We start from the raw sequence: 14139 nt of genomic DNA on the forward strand, positions 1-14139 counted from the left end.
ATTTCTCAAATTTGATTATATAAGCAACTAATATTAAGCTTTAAAAATAACCTAGCAAAACTATGCTAGCCCTGTTTCACAATAAATTATTTTGAAAGCGGTCAAGAACAGCCACATAGCTTGTATTGAAACATTATAGACTGCTAATGTGCTTGAATTTTCATGTTATAATTTCTATGTGCAGAATAGTCTTTACATTACACTCCTACCACTCAGCAGTATTTAGATTAACCTTTCTCTTTATTTTCCTAAGGTGGCATATTTCCCTTCTCCTTTTTAACAAATAGATTAATTTCTCTCCAAGGTTAACATTCTGAAATTGGAGAGTCCTCAGAGAAACTTTTCACCTTCTTTTGACATTTAGAAAAATTCATTTGATCGTGGGAAACTGGAATGATAGATTGTCCCAAAATTTACTAGACAGGCAATGTGGGTGCTTGAGCAAGGTGTTTAATAATGTAATTGTTCCTTCTTGTCATTATACCCTTAAAATTCATCTTGGCCTTTTTATTCTAGAACTCAGGCATTAGTGTATTTTTATAAAAGGGTTGAAATTTACAAAAATATAAAAATCTTAACTCTTACATTTGTTGCTTTAAATAATACTTCTGTCAAGGGAGAAACGAACAGAAGAGCCATTGTTCCTCAGTAATCCTAATACAACTTTTAAGTTTAGAAGTAAAATGATACAGTGGTGTTCATACTAGTTTGAGGTTTTTGTTCATTTGTCGGTGGTTATAGGGTTTGAATTCAGGGCTGTTAGGCAGGTGTTCTACTGCTTGAGCCATGCCTCCAACCCTCTTTGCTCTGGTTATTTTTGAGATAAGGTCTCACTTTTTGCCCAAGCTGGGCTTGAACCAGAATTCTTCCAGTTTCAGCCTCCTGCATGGTTAAGATTGCAGGTGTGAGCCACAGTGCAACTGTAACTTGTTTCAGTCATAAAAACAAGATTTAAGTCAGTTAATTTATTTTTATGATTAACTGAGAGTATAATTAGTTAAAACTTTCTTCTAATAGATAGATTAGGATATGAATGACACACTATAATGTATTGGGAAATTTCCATAAGAAAATTTTGATAACATAAATATTATTTGGCCAGACAACCTTTCTAGCCTCTTTATTCTCCTTTTGTCTAAATCATTACACCAATAATAAATTATATTCATTTAAATTTGAACTCATCAGCATAATGCTTTTAAATCATATAGCAGCTACAGAATCCATACTCTTTTTCCTTAAAGTTGTTTGTCATGGAAATTAAATAATAATTGAAATAGACATCTGTTTCTTCTTGTGCCGCAGTGACTTCTTAAGGAGCGCTCAGAGCACATGTGATGTCTGGAGACTGCACGACAAGGCATACTCACACGATTCAACACCTGCCACACTCCAGAATGGAGACAGCAACTAATTATCCTCACTTGGAGGGTGTAAATATGGAGCTCATTTTTAAGAAAAATACAAAATTATGTCCTGTTGCCACAAATTTTGCTCCAATTTCCAGAATCAGTGTATATCTGCAAGCTAGAGTTTTCCAAGTTTGTCTTTCTTTTTAAACTAATCAACCATACTTTCTCCATTGTGAAGAAAGTAAAGGCACATTGGCATATTAAGAACTACTCATGCCAGGTGCCGGTGGCTCACACCTGTTGTAATCCTAGCTACTCAGGAGGCTGAGATCTGAGGATCTCGGTTTAAAGCCAGCCCAGGCAGGAAAGTCCGTGAAACTCTTATCTCCAATAAACCACCAGAAAACTGGAAGTGGCACTATAGCTCAAGTGGTAGAGCGCTAGCCTTGAGCTGAAGACCTGAGTGACAGCACTCAGGCCCAGAGTTCAAGGCCCATGACCAACCAAAAAAAAAAAAAAGAACCACTCATTACCCAGACGCCCATACAAGAGATTTATCTATTCATATTGAGGCCTTCTAAGTAGATACAAATAGTCCAGTAGATTTTCACTAAACATATTTTTCAGGGTTTTTTTCCTTCTTGTTGTTTGGGTTTTTTGGTTCATTTGTTTATGAATTTATTCTATCAGTAGTAGGACTTGAACTCATGGCCTCCTGCCACCCCACTTGAGGCTATAATGAAGGGCTCAGCTGCTATGTTTTATTCTAGCTGTGCTTGTCTGAGATCAGACTTCCCATGGGCAGGGTGCAGCCAGTAACTGAGTCTTAGAACAATGGCTATCTTACTGAGCCAGCTTTCACTCAAGATCTCCCGGGGAGCCTTGCCCCAACTGTGACAACCTAACTGCAGCTCTAGCCCCATCTCCCCGGGGAAGAGAGGCCAAAGCATCCAGCACAGGAGCCCGGACCTCTGTGACTGCCCCACAGACCTCGCTGTGGGATGAGTCCCCTCGTCCTGCAAGCGAGGCCCCCATGGCAGGCCGGTGCTCTCCCAGTGTGACTGCCAGCATGCCACAGGGGACAGCCTTTACTCCCATCTCTCAGAGAGCAGCAGTGAGGCACCATCTTAGGAGAGGGCTTCCTGCCCAGGACTCAGCTACTATCCTCCTGTCTGATGGCCATCCAAGCAAAGCAAATAATCTCCACCAACAGAGTTCTGATGACAGGAGCTGCTAGAGAGATCTGGCTGCTTCTGATGCCTACAAGTGACCTCCAGAGATGGAGTGATATTAGCTGCTCTAAGGTAGCTGCTATGACCTATGACTGAAAAGGAACCATTGTAACCCTGGGAGCTCTGATCCACTGAAAGAGCTGGACTATGGGTGGTGCATCCTGTGTCATGCCGGCGAACTAAGGAGTTAAAGCAGCACCAGGAGCTCAGGCCCGGGAGGGCCAGAGGGCCAATGACCCCCCCACACACATTTAAGCAAGTTCCAGTGCTTAAGGGTCCGTGGAGAAACAGACCAAACCTGTGGCTGGCAGAGCACTTGGCATCCAGGAGCTATCTGGATAATTCCTGGAGCACTCACTGCCAAGCAGAGCTCGGAGTGAGTGCAGGACACAGGGCATACACAATGGCCTGTAGTCACAGCAAGCTGCTGCATGGGTCTGACAACTTAGTCCCCACGCCCTCAGTCTTTGTCACTGGTACAGTGTGCCATTTGTTGAAAAAATCCTAGGGGTGTGTGTGCACACATGTGTGTTGGTGGCAGGAGGTTGATATAAACAGCTACATAAAAACAGAATCTCAAAAACCCTAATGATATGCCTCAAGATAGAAAAACAGGAACTAGCTAAGCCAAAAATTAGCAGACAGAATAAAGATTGGTGCACAAATTAGTGAAATTGAAGAAAATACAACTACACAAAGAATGCAACAAAGAAATCAGTTCTTTGAAAAGATATTGGCAAATCCTTAGACACTGACTAAAAGGAGGAGAGAAAAGACCCAAACAAGCACCAATAGCTTTAAGTTCATCAGAGACTTTGAAAATCTATCTTCAAATAAATAACCAAGAAGACATAAACTATGCAAATAGATCTACACCAAGCAATGAGATTGGAGCAATAGTAGTCTCTCAACAAAGAAAAATCCCAGGCCTGACATTCTTCCATTAAGAAAGAGTTAACACCAATACTTCTAAAACTTTTCCATGAAATAGTTAAATCCATGGGCTGGGAAGGTGACTCAGTGGTAGAGCACTTGCCTTGCATGCATGAGGCCCTGGGTTCAATTCCTCAGCACCACATAAGCAGAAAAAGTCGGAAGCGGCGCTGTGGCTCAAGTGGTAGAGCGCTAGCCTTGAGCTGAAGAGCTGAGGGGCAGCGCCCAGGCCCAGGGTTTGGGCCCACGACAGACCAAAAAAAAAGCAAATATGATGGAAAGGGAGGATGCTGTTGGGAAATGGAATCAAGGTGACAAAAGGAAGGAAGGCAGAGCCCTCCGCAGAGCAGCAGGCTGTACTCATTGCTGCAGGGGCGGGGAGGATGGGTTTTACACATTCTAGAATTTCTTAGTCCTGTCCTGCTGAGGACCCTTTGCCTGGCCTGGGCTGTTTGGGGGTGTTTCTAGAGCTTTCCGCGTGCAGCCTGCAGCCCTGCTCTTTCAGCTAAGGCCCATCCTGCATCTCAGGCCGGGTCAGGGGTGGCGTTGTAAGAACCAAGCGGATTCCCATCAGCTCCCACCCGTAGCACGGCTCGGAAGAGACACCCACAGAAGGGGAGAAAGCCGTTGCCAGCGACACACCTGACAGAGGATCATGAACCAGGACATCCGGGACCTGCGGACCGGACCTCACAACGCATGGGCCATCCAGTTCACACGCGGACAAGGGAGCTGGAGGAAGGATTCCTGAGAGGGAAAACGGCCAAGAGCTGCCTGGGCACACGCTCAACGTCCCTGGCCGTGACGGGCGTGGGACGAGACGTCAACCCCAGCGAGGGCGGCCATGGCTGGCGGGGGGCGGGGAAAAGGAGCCCCGCGCGGGGGTGCAAACGCAAACCAGGGGGCGCGGGGCTCGAGGAGGGTCCCACGCCAAACACAGCGCCCTCCGACCCAGCCCGGGGGGCGCCTCGCACATCCACGGCCGGACGGCCGAGCTTTGCAGACCGCCCCGACGCCCTAAAACCGGCGGATGAATCGCGAGGACGAGGCTCGAGACACGCGGAAACCAGGCCGAGCACAGGCCGGCCGCGAGCCAACAGGCGGGCTGGAAGCCAGGCGAGGCTGCCGCACTTGCTCCTCCTCTCCGGCAGGGGGCGACCGCACGCCGGCGCCGCTCCGCGCTCGGGCCTCGAGGCCCCGCCCCTCCCCGCCCGCGCGTCCTCCGACCCGGAAGTGCTCCCGCGCGCTGCTCGCCGGCATGACTTTGGGGGCTTCCGGCTACCGAGCCGGCGCGGCGTGAGCTCGAACCGCCGATCCCGGGTCTCGCCGCTCACCATGAGGTTGCTGGGAGCTGTCGCGGCGCTGGGGCGCGGGCCGCTCTCTCGGGGTCCCGCCGCCCTAGCCCGGCCGGGGACGCAGGTACGGGTGCCGGGAGGGGCCAAGAGAAGCTCCGGACCGCCTGCGGCCGCTGACCGCACGAAGGTCAGGCCCGGGGCCGGGGGTCTCCGGGCAGGGGGGGAGGGGTCCCCGGGCCGGGATCCCGGGGCTGGGGGTCTCCGGACCGGGACCCCGGGTTGGGGGTGTCCGGGTGGGGCTCGGGGGTCGTCTCCGAGCCGGGATCCCAGGGCTGGGGGTGTCCTGGCGGGACCCCGGGGCCGCTGCGCGCGCAGCCAAGACCTGGCCATTCGGCTTGGGGGTGCAGCGCGGGCGGGCCGACGTGGAACCGCGTCGAACCCCCTCCCCTCCTCCTGGAGTACGGCCACTGTCACTTGTCCCGGGTGTCAGCGGGGTCTGCCCCAGTGCCCGGTTCCGTGGTGGGCCTGGTCTGCAGGGAGCCCCTCCTGCCCTGTCTCGGTCCCCCCCACCCCCCGCCTTCCCGTTCTGCTGCGGGCGGGAGCGGGGGGCGGGGGGTGTCCGCCCCGTAACCCCGGGGCCTCCCTCTCCTGAGAACCGCAGTCCAGGGGAAGCAAGCCAAGGTAAAAACCTGAAGCAGAAACTTGCGTTTTCCATTCAAAAACTTTGTGGGAACTCTCGCTCTGATCGCCGCAGATTCGGTGTGCATTTGCTTGGTGCTGGGATTTGAACTAGGCTGGCTAAGAGCAGAAAGGCCGGAGTCCGTGGCTCAAGTATGCAGCGCTTGTCTAGCAAGCCCTCAACGTGTACTTCACAGATAGAGGACCTGTTCGACACTCTTCTTTTATCTTCTTCTGTTATCATTATTATGGTCGTGGTGGTGGTATTGGAGCTTGAATCAGGACCTAGGCGCTGTTCCGTAGCTTTTCTAACTCAAGACTGGCACTCTACCGTTGAGCCACACCTCCACTCTCAACTTTTTGATGGTTAATTCAGATCTCTCCTAAGTAACTGAGAGACTCCATTTCCTGCCTTCTGTGTGTATTTTTTGTAATGTTGTCTATTGTTATTATAAAGGTGATGTACAGAGGGGTCACAGTTAAGTAAGTTAGGTTAAGAGTACATTTCCTCTTGTACCTTGTCACCCCCTTCCCTTGTTCTCTCTGTTTTTCTTCTGTCCCCACTCACAAGCTGTCTAGTTCATTTTCAGCAGTGTGTAGTGAGCACCACTGCTGCATTTGTTCACCCTTTGTCCCTCCATTTCTGTGCCTTCCCTCACACTTGTTTTTAAAGTAACATTGGACAAAGATATCTAACCTGTTTTAACCTGATTTTTAAGAACATGATTTGCATTCTTCTGTAAACTCTCCTTTGGTTACAGGAGTTGCAGATGTAAACATTTCCCTCCAGCCCTTTGAAGCCTTCTAATATCCTGTATCCTTTGTGCATCTTTGGAGAAAACAGTATATTGAACTGGGCTCTTGGACTTTTTCCAGGTGGATTGGAAAGCCTGCCGGTGGTGCTCATCAGGGATAGTCCCCAATGAAAAAATACGAAATATTGGCATTTCGGCTCACATTGATTCAGGGAAAACAACGCTGACGGAGCGGGTGCTTTACTACACGGGCAGGATTGCCAAGATGCACGAGGTAGGGGGGTTCCAGTCCTGGGAGCCTCATTTCAACCAAATGTTTATCAGGTTCATAAAAGCGGGCAGATGAAAACAAAGGTAACTTTGGTTTGGAGTGTGGCGCTGGTGTTTGGGATCATGGTCTGGCTCATCAGGTGTTGGGCAGCCACTGCCTGCCGAGTCCCACCCCCAGTCTGAGGCAGTGGGTCTCTACCCAGTCTCCTGTACAAGGGCACAGCTCAGGTTGACTTGAGGTGTTCTGCTGAGTCACCTGTGTCAGTGAATCCCTGTGAGTACCCATAGCGGGTTGGCTTTTAACTATTAAATCCAGCTGGGACTGGGTGCCAGTCATCCCAGCAGCAACCAGCCTTGGAGTAAACTAGGATTGTAGTCCTGGCTGTGGTCAGGCAAAAAGGGAGACCCTGGGGCTGGGAAGGTGGCTCAGTGGTAGAGTGCTTGCCTTGCATGCATGAGGCCCTGGGTTCGATTCCCCAGCACCACATAAGCAAAAAGAAAAAAGCCAGAAGTGGCACTGTGGCTCAAGTGGTAGAGCGCTAGCCTTTAGCTGAAGAGCTGAGGGACAGCGCCCAGGCCCAGAGTTCAGGCACCAACACTGGACCCAAAAAAAAAAAAAGGAGACCCTGTTAAAAAATAAGAGGAAAAAGGGAGGGAATGGCTCAAGTGATAGAGTACCTGTCTAGCAAGTACAAGGCCCTGAGTTCAAGCCACATTCTGCCACATAAAGAAAAATAATGTTCAATCAATATCAGAGCCATTCAAATAGCTTTAACTTTTATGTGTGTATATGGCGGTCCTGAGGCTTGAACTCAGAGCCCAGGTTCTCTCTTGTAGCTTTTTGCTCAAGGCTAGTGCTCTAACTCTTGAGTGTGGTTAATTGGAAATAAGAATATCACACATCCTTGGCCTGAGCTGACTTTGAATTAGTGCTCGTCAGGTCTCAGACTCCTGAGTAGCTAGGATTACAGGTATGAGCCCTGGTGCTCAGCTATTTTTAATGACGGGTAATGTTAAATAGAAGGTTTTAAATTTTTTTGATACTTTTCTGAAGGTATTCCTATTCACATGTACACCCTAACTCATTTAAAAGCATGTCTTCTGCTGGAGAGAACCCTTGTTAAGTCCTGTGCTTTGCACACAGTCCTGTCCGCATGGAGCAGAGCTGGGGGAGGTCTGTTCTCAGTCCTGGCTCATGGACTGAGGCGAGGTTAGCGGGCAGGAATGAGGGAGTGAGCATGCTCGGGGCCGGCAGCTTTGGTCTGTGTTAGCGCTGTCGAGGACAGCAGGACGGGCAGGCTTGGCAGCAGAGGCAGGGTGGAGCCTGCTGCCGCTCATCTCTGAGGTAGTCGGGTTTGAGGATTTGAGACCAGCTCAGGGCCGGCTCCATTTCAGCGGGTTTCGTTCTTGGTGCTGGTGCAGATGGCACAGTGTGGGTTGTGCTGTTTAGGTGAAAGGTAAAGATGGCGTTGGTGCTGTGATGGACTCGATGGAGCTGGAGAGGCAAAGAGGAATCACCATTCAGTCTGCGGCCACGTACACCATGTGGAGAGATACCAACATCAACATCATTGACACCCCTGGTGAGCGCTGCTTCGGGCAGGGATCCTTCGGTGCTCCTCTTGGACCCCCGTTCATCTCCAAGTGACCCCACAGTACTGTTAGGGCCCAGAGCACTTCATCTTGTCTGGTTTGCTTTGCAGAAGCACAGACGTGTGTGGGGGAAGCGGGGTGGTCTTACCCTCCACACATCCCCACTTGTTCCTGACTTGCCTGTGTCCTAACTCTTTCTAGAGCCGCCTTGATCTTGGTGGTCCTGAAGCTGCTGGCCTGAGTGCACTTGGGGAGCTGGGAAGTGTGCATGCTAACTAGAAGGCTTGTGCTCAAGGCAGACACACTTTCAGGCTGCTCCCAAAATGCTGCTGCTCTGTGTCCCTTAGGCCACGTGGACTTCACCATCGAAGTGGAGCGTGCCCTGCGTGTGCTGGATGGGGCCGTCCTGGTCCTTTGTGCTGTCGGGGGTGTGCAGTGCCAGACCATGACAGTCAACCGGCAGATGCAGCGCTACAGTGTGCCGTTCCTGACCTTCATCAACAAACTGGACCGCCTGGGCTCCGACCCCGCCAGGGCCCTGCAGCAGATGAGGTACTGAAATACTATGCTGCAGATGTGGTACTGAGCCACAGATGGGTACTGAGCTGATGAGGTACTGAGCCACAGATGGGTACTGAGCTGATGAGGTACTGAGCCACAGATGGGTACTGAGCTGATGAGGTACTGAGCCACAGATGGGTACTGAGCTGATGAGGTATTGAGCCACAGATGGGGTACTGAGCTGCTGCTGATGTACCAAGCCGCAGATGGGGTACTGAGCCACTGATGAGGTATTAAGCCACAGATGAGGTACTGAGCTGCAGATGAGGTATTGAGGCACAGAAGATGAGGTAGTGAGCCACAGAAAGCAGCAAGAATGCAGACCTGTATGTGCCAGCCTCAGGCCAGAGGACAAGCAGTGTAGCTTGATGAACTTCGCCATTAATTCAAACCATGTTGGTGTGAGTCCAAGGAGACAACACTGAGTTGACTGTTTTTGTTTATTGTGTGATTTCTTCTGCTGATTTCTTCATCAATTGGGGAATGTGGCTGCAGTATACTCAGGCCTGAGGGATAACTCGCTCAATCCCTCTTACCTACCTTAAACCTTTTCTTACATCCTTCTTGGTTTTAGGATGTCTGCCACTGGTTTATGTTTGCATTTGTCATTTCAAAAAGATTGTAAAGGAAGAAAAGTGGCAAGCACTGTCTTTTTATTTTACAGGTCTAAACTAAATCACAATGCAGCCTTTGTGCAAATACCCATTGGTTTGGAGGGTAATTTTAAAGGTATTATCGATCTGATTGAGGAACGAGCTATCTATTTCGATGGAGACTTTGGGTAAGTGTTAAAAGTACATTACTACAGTTTATTTTAAAAACCATGAAAGAGAAGGAAAAGATAAGGTCACTAAATAGAGAATAAATATCTTTTTGAAACATGGCTGAGTGAGCTATAAGACGGTTCAGTCCTAGCTGTGCCATTGGCGTTCATTCCCAGGACGGCTGTTGCTTGTTGGGTGATTGGGTCGTGCTGCCTGTGGCCCGCGTCCTGGAAGGAGGGCATCAGTGCGGACAGCTGTTGTACCTTCTCTATTTTCCACTGTTCATTCTGTAGGATGAAATTACTGTCCTGGATATTGTGATAAAGAGTGGGAGAAAATAGGAATCGAAAACATGCTCTGTCTCTGCTTCATAGAATTACAAAGATGAAAAGACTAATATGTAAGAAGAGTTAAAATTGTACGTACGGGCTTAGGAACCAGGCAAACTAACTTTTTGGCATGGGATTTGTTCAGTTGACCTGTGAGTGTCCTCTGCGAGCGAATTACCGTAATTGCTCAGTGGTCATCGAACCTCAACTTTGATCGCTGCTACCTCAAGGGCTTGCTGAGACCCAGTCCGGGCCCTCCTGGGGAGTTCTGATTCGTACATATTCACTTGCAGTGGACACAAGTATGCAGGTGACAGTTTGCCTAGCAGAGGTCAGGGTACTTTGGGTTCACCCATGACCCTTGGTTCCAGGGCGTGACCCAGTGCCCTGGTGCTTTCTCCAAAGGTGCTTCCCGAGGCTCTCCTTCTCCCTGTGTAGTTGGTTGGGTGGGCGGGCGCATGAGTGCCATTGAGAGCTGTGTCCTGTTACTGGCCCCCGTCAGCCACGACAAGGTGTTTTCTTTCGGTTTTTGTGTGACAGCTGAGAAATGATAGCATTTTGTCTCCCTTAGGCAGGTGTTTTTTGTTTTTGTTTTCCTCTGCTTTATTACTACAATGTCCCCACACCCTCAAACTGCTGGGTACATAACAGGAGCTAATGAGTCCACCTTGCCAGGATCCAGGACACTGCTTCCCATACACTTTTTTGTGCACTAGAATACAGGCAGGCCTTGTTTCCACCTCGGCTCACTGGAAAGGAGTCCTGTGTAATCTCCACATCTGAAGTGAGCTCTGAGGCCCCCAGCGGGCAGCTGCATGCAGTTAAGAACTACTTGGGACTACTTGGAATGAGCATCTTTTTTTTCCTGGATTCACATTCACTTCCTTCTATAGTCATCACTGTTTTGGGAGATGTCTCGCCGTGCAGCCCCAGCCATCTGAACTTGCGATGTCGCTATGACTCAGGCTGGTCTCGTGCTCGCAGTCCTGCCTTCCAGCAAACATCAGGATTACAAATGTGCACCACCATGCTAGGCTTTCCACATTTCCACATGGTGTTGTTAAATGTCAAGTGTATCCATTTTTCAGCTGTGTATATTTTCCTTGTGACTTTTACCTGTTCAGCCCCTAGATGAGCAGAGAACTATGTTGATGTTTAAGAGTTTGTTTTGGCCCTTTTTTTTTTTTCTACAAATTGGGATATTCTGTATGAGAAAAGAAGTGTGATTGATTTTATTAGTGGGAAGAAGTACAGTCAGATCTTCTCCCATCCTTGAGATTGTGATATTCTCATAAGTAAGATTAGGGTTAGTACAATGAGGGGCTTCAGAAAGCTTGGGATTGAAGTGCCCAGTTTCCAGATGCCCCCTCACAGACCACCAGAGACCACAGTCAATGCAAACAGCAAAGAGTCGTTGATTGCAAGCTCGAGCTTGGTCCTCCAAGCACTCATTAACCAGTGACGCTAAGCAGCCCCGAACATAGAATCAGCACAGTTTTTATAGTATTAAACAAGTTCACAAATTCAGGGGGTTTAAGTCCACCTGGACCGCATTCCCTTTTTCTGATGGAACACTTAGGCAACTGTTCTGTTCCTTAAGGGTGGGCAGAGTTGGTGGCAACCTGCGGTTTTTCCAAAGAACTATTTTTCTCTTTGGGGGTTACTCTGAGGGCAGCACAGTAACTTACCTTGGGCAAGTTACTTTCTTAAATTAATTTTCTTGTGTAAAATGGAATAATAGAAACAACTTAGTATGAGATGAAGATAGCTTAATACCTATGTTAGCACTTGCTGCAATGTAGGAATTAAATACTTGACTACTCTTGTTATATAACCACATTGGAAGAATTTTAGTCTTGTATTTACTGGATACTCTTCCAGGTCATTGTTTTGATCTTAGAAGTATTTTTACAGCATATGTTCAGTTTAGATCTCTAGAATAAGGAAAACCAGTTTGTATTACATTTTGAAAGGAACTTTATTACATCATTTATTTCTGCAAAGTATGACACAGAAAACAATATATTACCAAATTAAGTATATAGGTAGTTTTCTCATGGTAAGGAACTGTGTGTTGACTGTTCTGTATATTAATAGTATAGCCTTGAACAAACTATATGGCCAGTATTTTTGCCCACTGTTCTGTAGGAATTTCAAAGATATATGTTAGTTTTATTTGCCATTTGGATGCAAATACATTAGAACTCTTTATTACTTAGAAAATGTTTTAGTCTTTCACTATGCCTTTTTCCATTGGTGTTTCATATGTCTAATTGAATATTTCTGGAGTAATAAAATAAAGCATTTCTTTCTTAGTCAGATTGTCCGATACGATGAAATTCCAGCTGGATTTAGGGCAGCAGCATCAGACCACCGGCAGGAGCTAATTGAATGTGTTGCCAATTCAGACGAGAAGCTTGGTGAGCTGTTCCTGGAAGAAAAAATCCCTTCAGTCTCTGACTTAAAGGCAAGTGCTCTGAAAATAAGCCGTGTTGTTAACAAAAACATTGTATTTGTTTTGTGGAGAAAGGGACATGGTGCTTTTACATGTGACTTTATTAAGGAAATCTAAGTTCATAGAACCTAATGGGCTTCATCAAAACATATTTGGTGTGTCATATTCCTTTGGGGAGAAAGAAGTGAATTGTGTAGTATGTTCAAATGAGAAGGAAGTCATCATTTGTTTCAGGAAGAAGATAGGTAACAGTCAGCTTCTTGGCTTATTAAAAAGAAATAAGCATAGAAAAACCACGGCAGTAAGACAGACTGAGGCGAGATGGCCAGGTGCTTCAGACTTGAAGCTGGTGTTCTCACTGCTGCGTGACTGAATTGCACACAGCCTTACGGGCTCTTCATTCCAAGGTGCTTGGGGACAGAGGAGGTTCCAGCCTCAGACACACCATTCTCTGGCAGAGACTTCTGCAAAGAAGACAGATGTGGAAAGTAGCTCAGTAGTGCTCACCGTGGGGGAAGTGCAGACCAAGCCAAATCACACCTATTACAGTGGATGTCATTGAAAAACACCCAGCACCCTCAGCCAGTGTGGGAAGGATGTGGAGACTCCTCCCTGTGCGTGGACAGTGCAGCCACTGCACGCCGGCAGTGCCTCAGACCCTCCGCGTAGTACTCCCATCCAGCCAAGCCCTTCTGGGGTGTGCACAGAGAAAAAAGAATCTCCAGTGTCTATTTCAGTGTTGTTTGCCAGAGCACAAAGATGAAGCAACCCACCTTCCACTGACCAGTGAAAGGAAAGGAAGACAAGATCTCATCTGGACACACAATGCATGTTTTTTGTTTTGTTTTGTTTTTTCGGTCGGTCGTGGGGCTTGAACTCTGGGCCTGAGCGCTGTCCCTCAGGTCTACAGCTCAAGGGTAGCACTCTACCACTTGAGCTACAGTGCCATTTCCGGTTTTCTGGTGGTTTATTGGAGATAAGAGTTTCACGGACTTTCCTGCCCGGGCTGGTTTTGAACCTCAACCCTCAGATCTCAGCCTCCTGAGATTACAGGTGTGAGCCACCAGCGCCCAGCAACAATACATGTTTTTTACACTTGGAAGGAACAATTTGGAGACATGGCACAACATGGACGGACCTCAAAGGCATTCCAACTGTAATAAGCCAGATTCAAAGGGATAATTGCTTTGTGATTTCACTCACATGGGGGACCTAGGGTATCATGTCTCCCACCCTTTGTGCTTAGTTGTTTCTCAGATAGGATCTCACATTTTTGCCTGAGATGGGCCTCAGAATGAGATCCTCCTACATACACATTCGGTATGGCTAGGATTACAGGTGCACCACCTAAAGGGAAAAGGCCAGGCACTAATGGCTCTTGTCTGTAATTTTAACTTCTCAGGAGGCTGATGATCAAGGTTCAAAGCCAGCCCATGCAGACAAATCCTGTTTATCCTTGGAGGCTCTCATCTCCAATTAACTAGCAAAAAAGGCAGAAGTGTAGGTATGGCTCAAGTGGTAGAGTGCCAGCCATGAACAAAAGGGCTGAGCTTGGGCATAAGGTTCAGAGTTCAAGCCCCAGTACTGGCACAAGAGAGAGAGACAATTTAATTAGATGTTTTAGTTAGGTAGTACTTTCATATGGTTTAACATTTACAGTTTACAAATGTATGTAGTAAAACTCTTACCCTCTTCTACCATCTGCCCTGTTTTCTGTCCTTTCTCCAAACTGGAAGCTAGCTGATATTTCTCTGTGTGTCTTTGCGGAGATTGTTTTTGAATATATATTACTTCTTCTATTTTAGACAAGTATTAACATGATTTGTAATGTTCCAGTTGAACATTAAATCCGTCTCTGATCCTGCAAAGGGAATATGATTTCTTTTCAAATATTTTGACCTTAACTCTTGGTACTAGATTGT

General features: G+C 47.7%; 1 protein-coding gene across 2 annotated transcripts in view; it reads left to right on the forward strand.

Moving 5' to 3' along the window:
• Positions 1 to 4781: 4781 nt before the first annotated feature.
• The window catches only part of Gfm1 (G elongation factor mitochondrial 1), a 31053-nt gene continuing 21695 nt past the window's right edge, over positions 4782 to 14139 (forward strand). Inside the window, exons 1-6 of one of the 2 annotated variants that reach the window (XM_042685428.1) lie at positions 4782 to 4936; positions 6367 to 6519; positions 7966 to 8098; positions 8456 to 8660; positions 9334 to 9450; positions 12079 to 12229. In XM_042685428.1, the coding sequence (XP_042541362.1) occupies positions 4853 to 4936; positions 6367 to 6519; positions 7966 to 8098; positions 8456 to 8660; positions 9334 to 9450; positions 12079 to 12229 (843 nt within the window). In that variant the 5' untranslated portion in view covers positions 4782 to 4852. Of the gene's footprint in view, positions 4937 to 6366; positions 6520 to 7965; positions 8099 to 8455; positions 8661 to 8954; positions 8960 to 9333; positions 9451 to 12078; positions 12230 to 14139 lie in introns of those variants that run through there. The other variant, XM_042685429.1, reaches the window with a different exon arrangement.

This window comes from Dipodomys spectabilis, unplaced genomic scaffold (assembly GCF_019054845.1).
Source record: "Dipodomys spectabilis isolate Male_0828 unplaced genomic scaffold, ASM1905484v1 ptg000095l, whole genome shotgun sequence".
In the NCBI taxonomy this organism is placed as follows: domain Eukaryota; kingdom Metazoa; phylum Chordata; class Mammalia; order Rodentia; family Heteromyidae; genus Dipodomys; species Dipodomys spectabilis.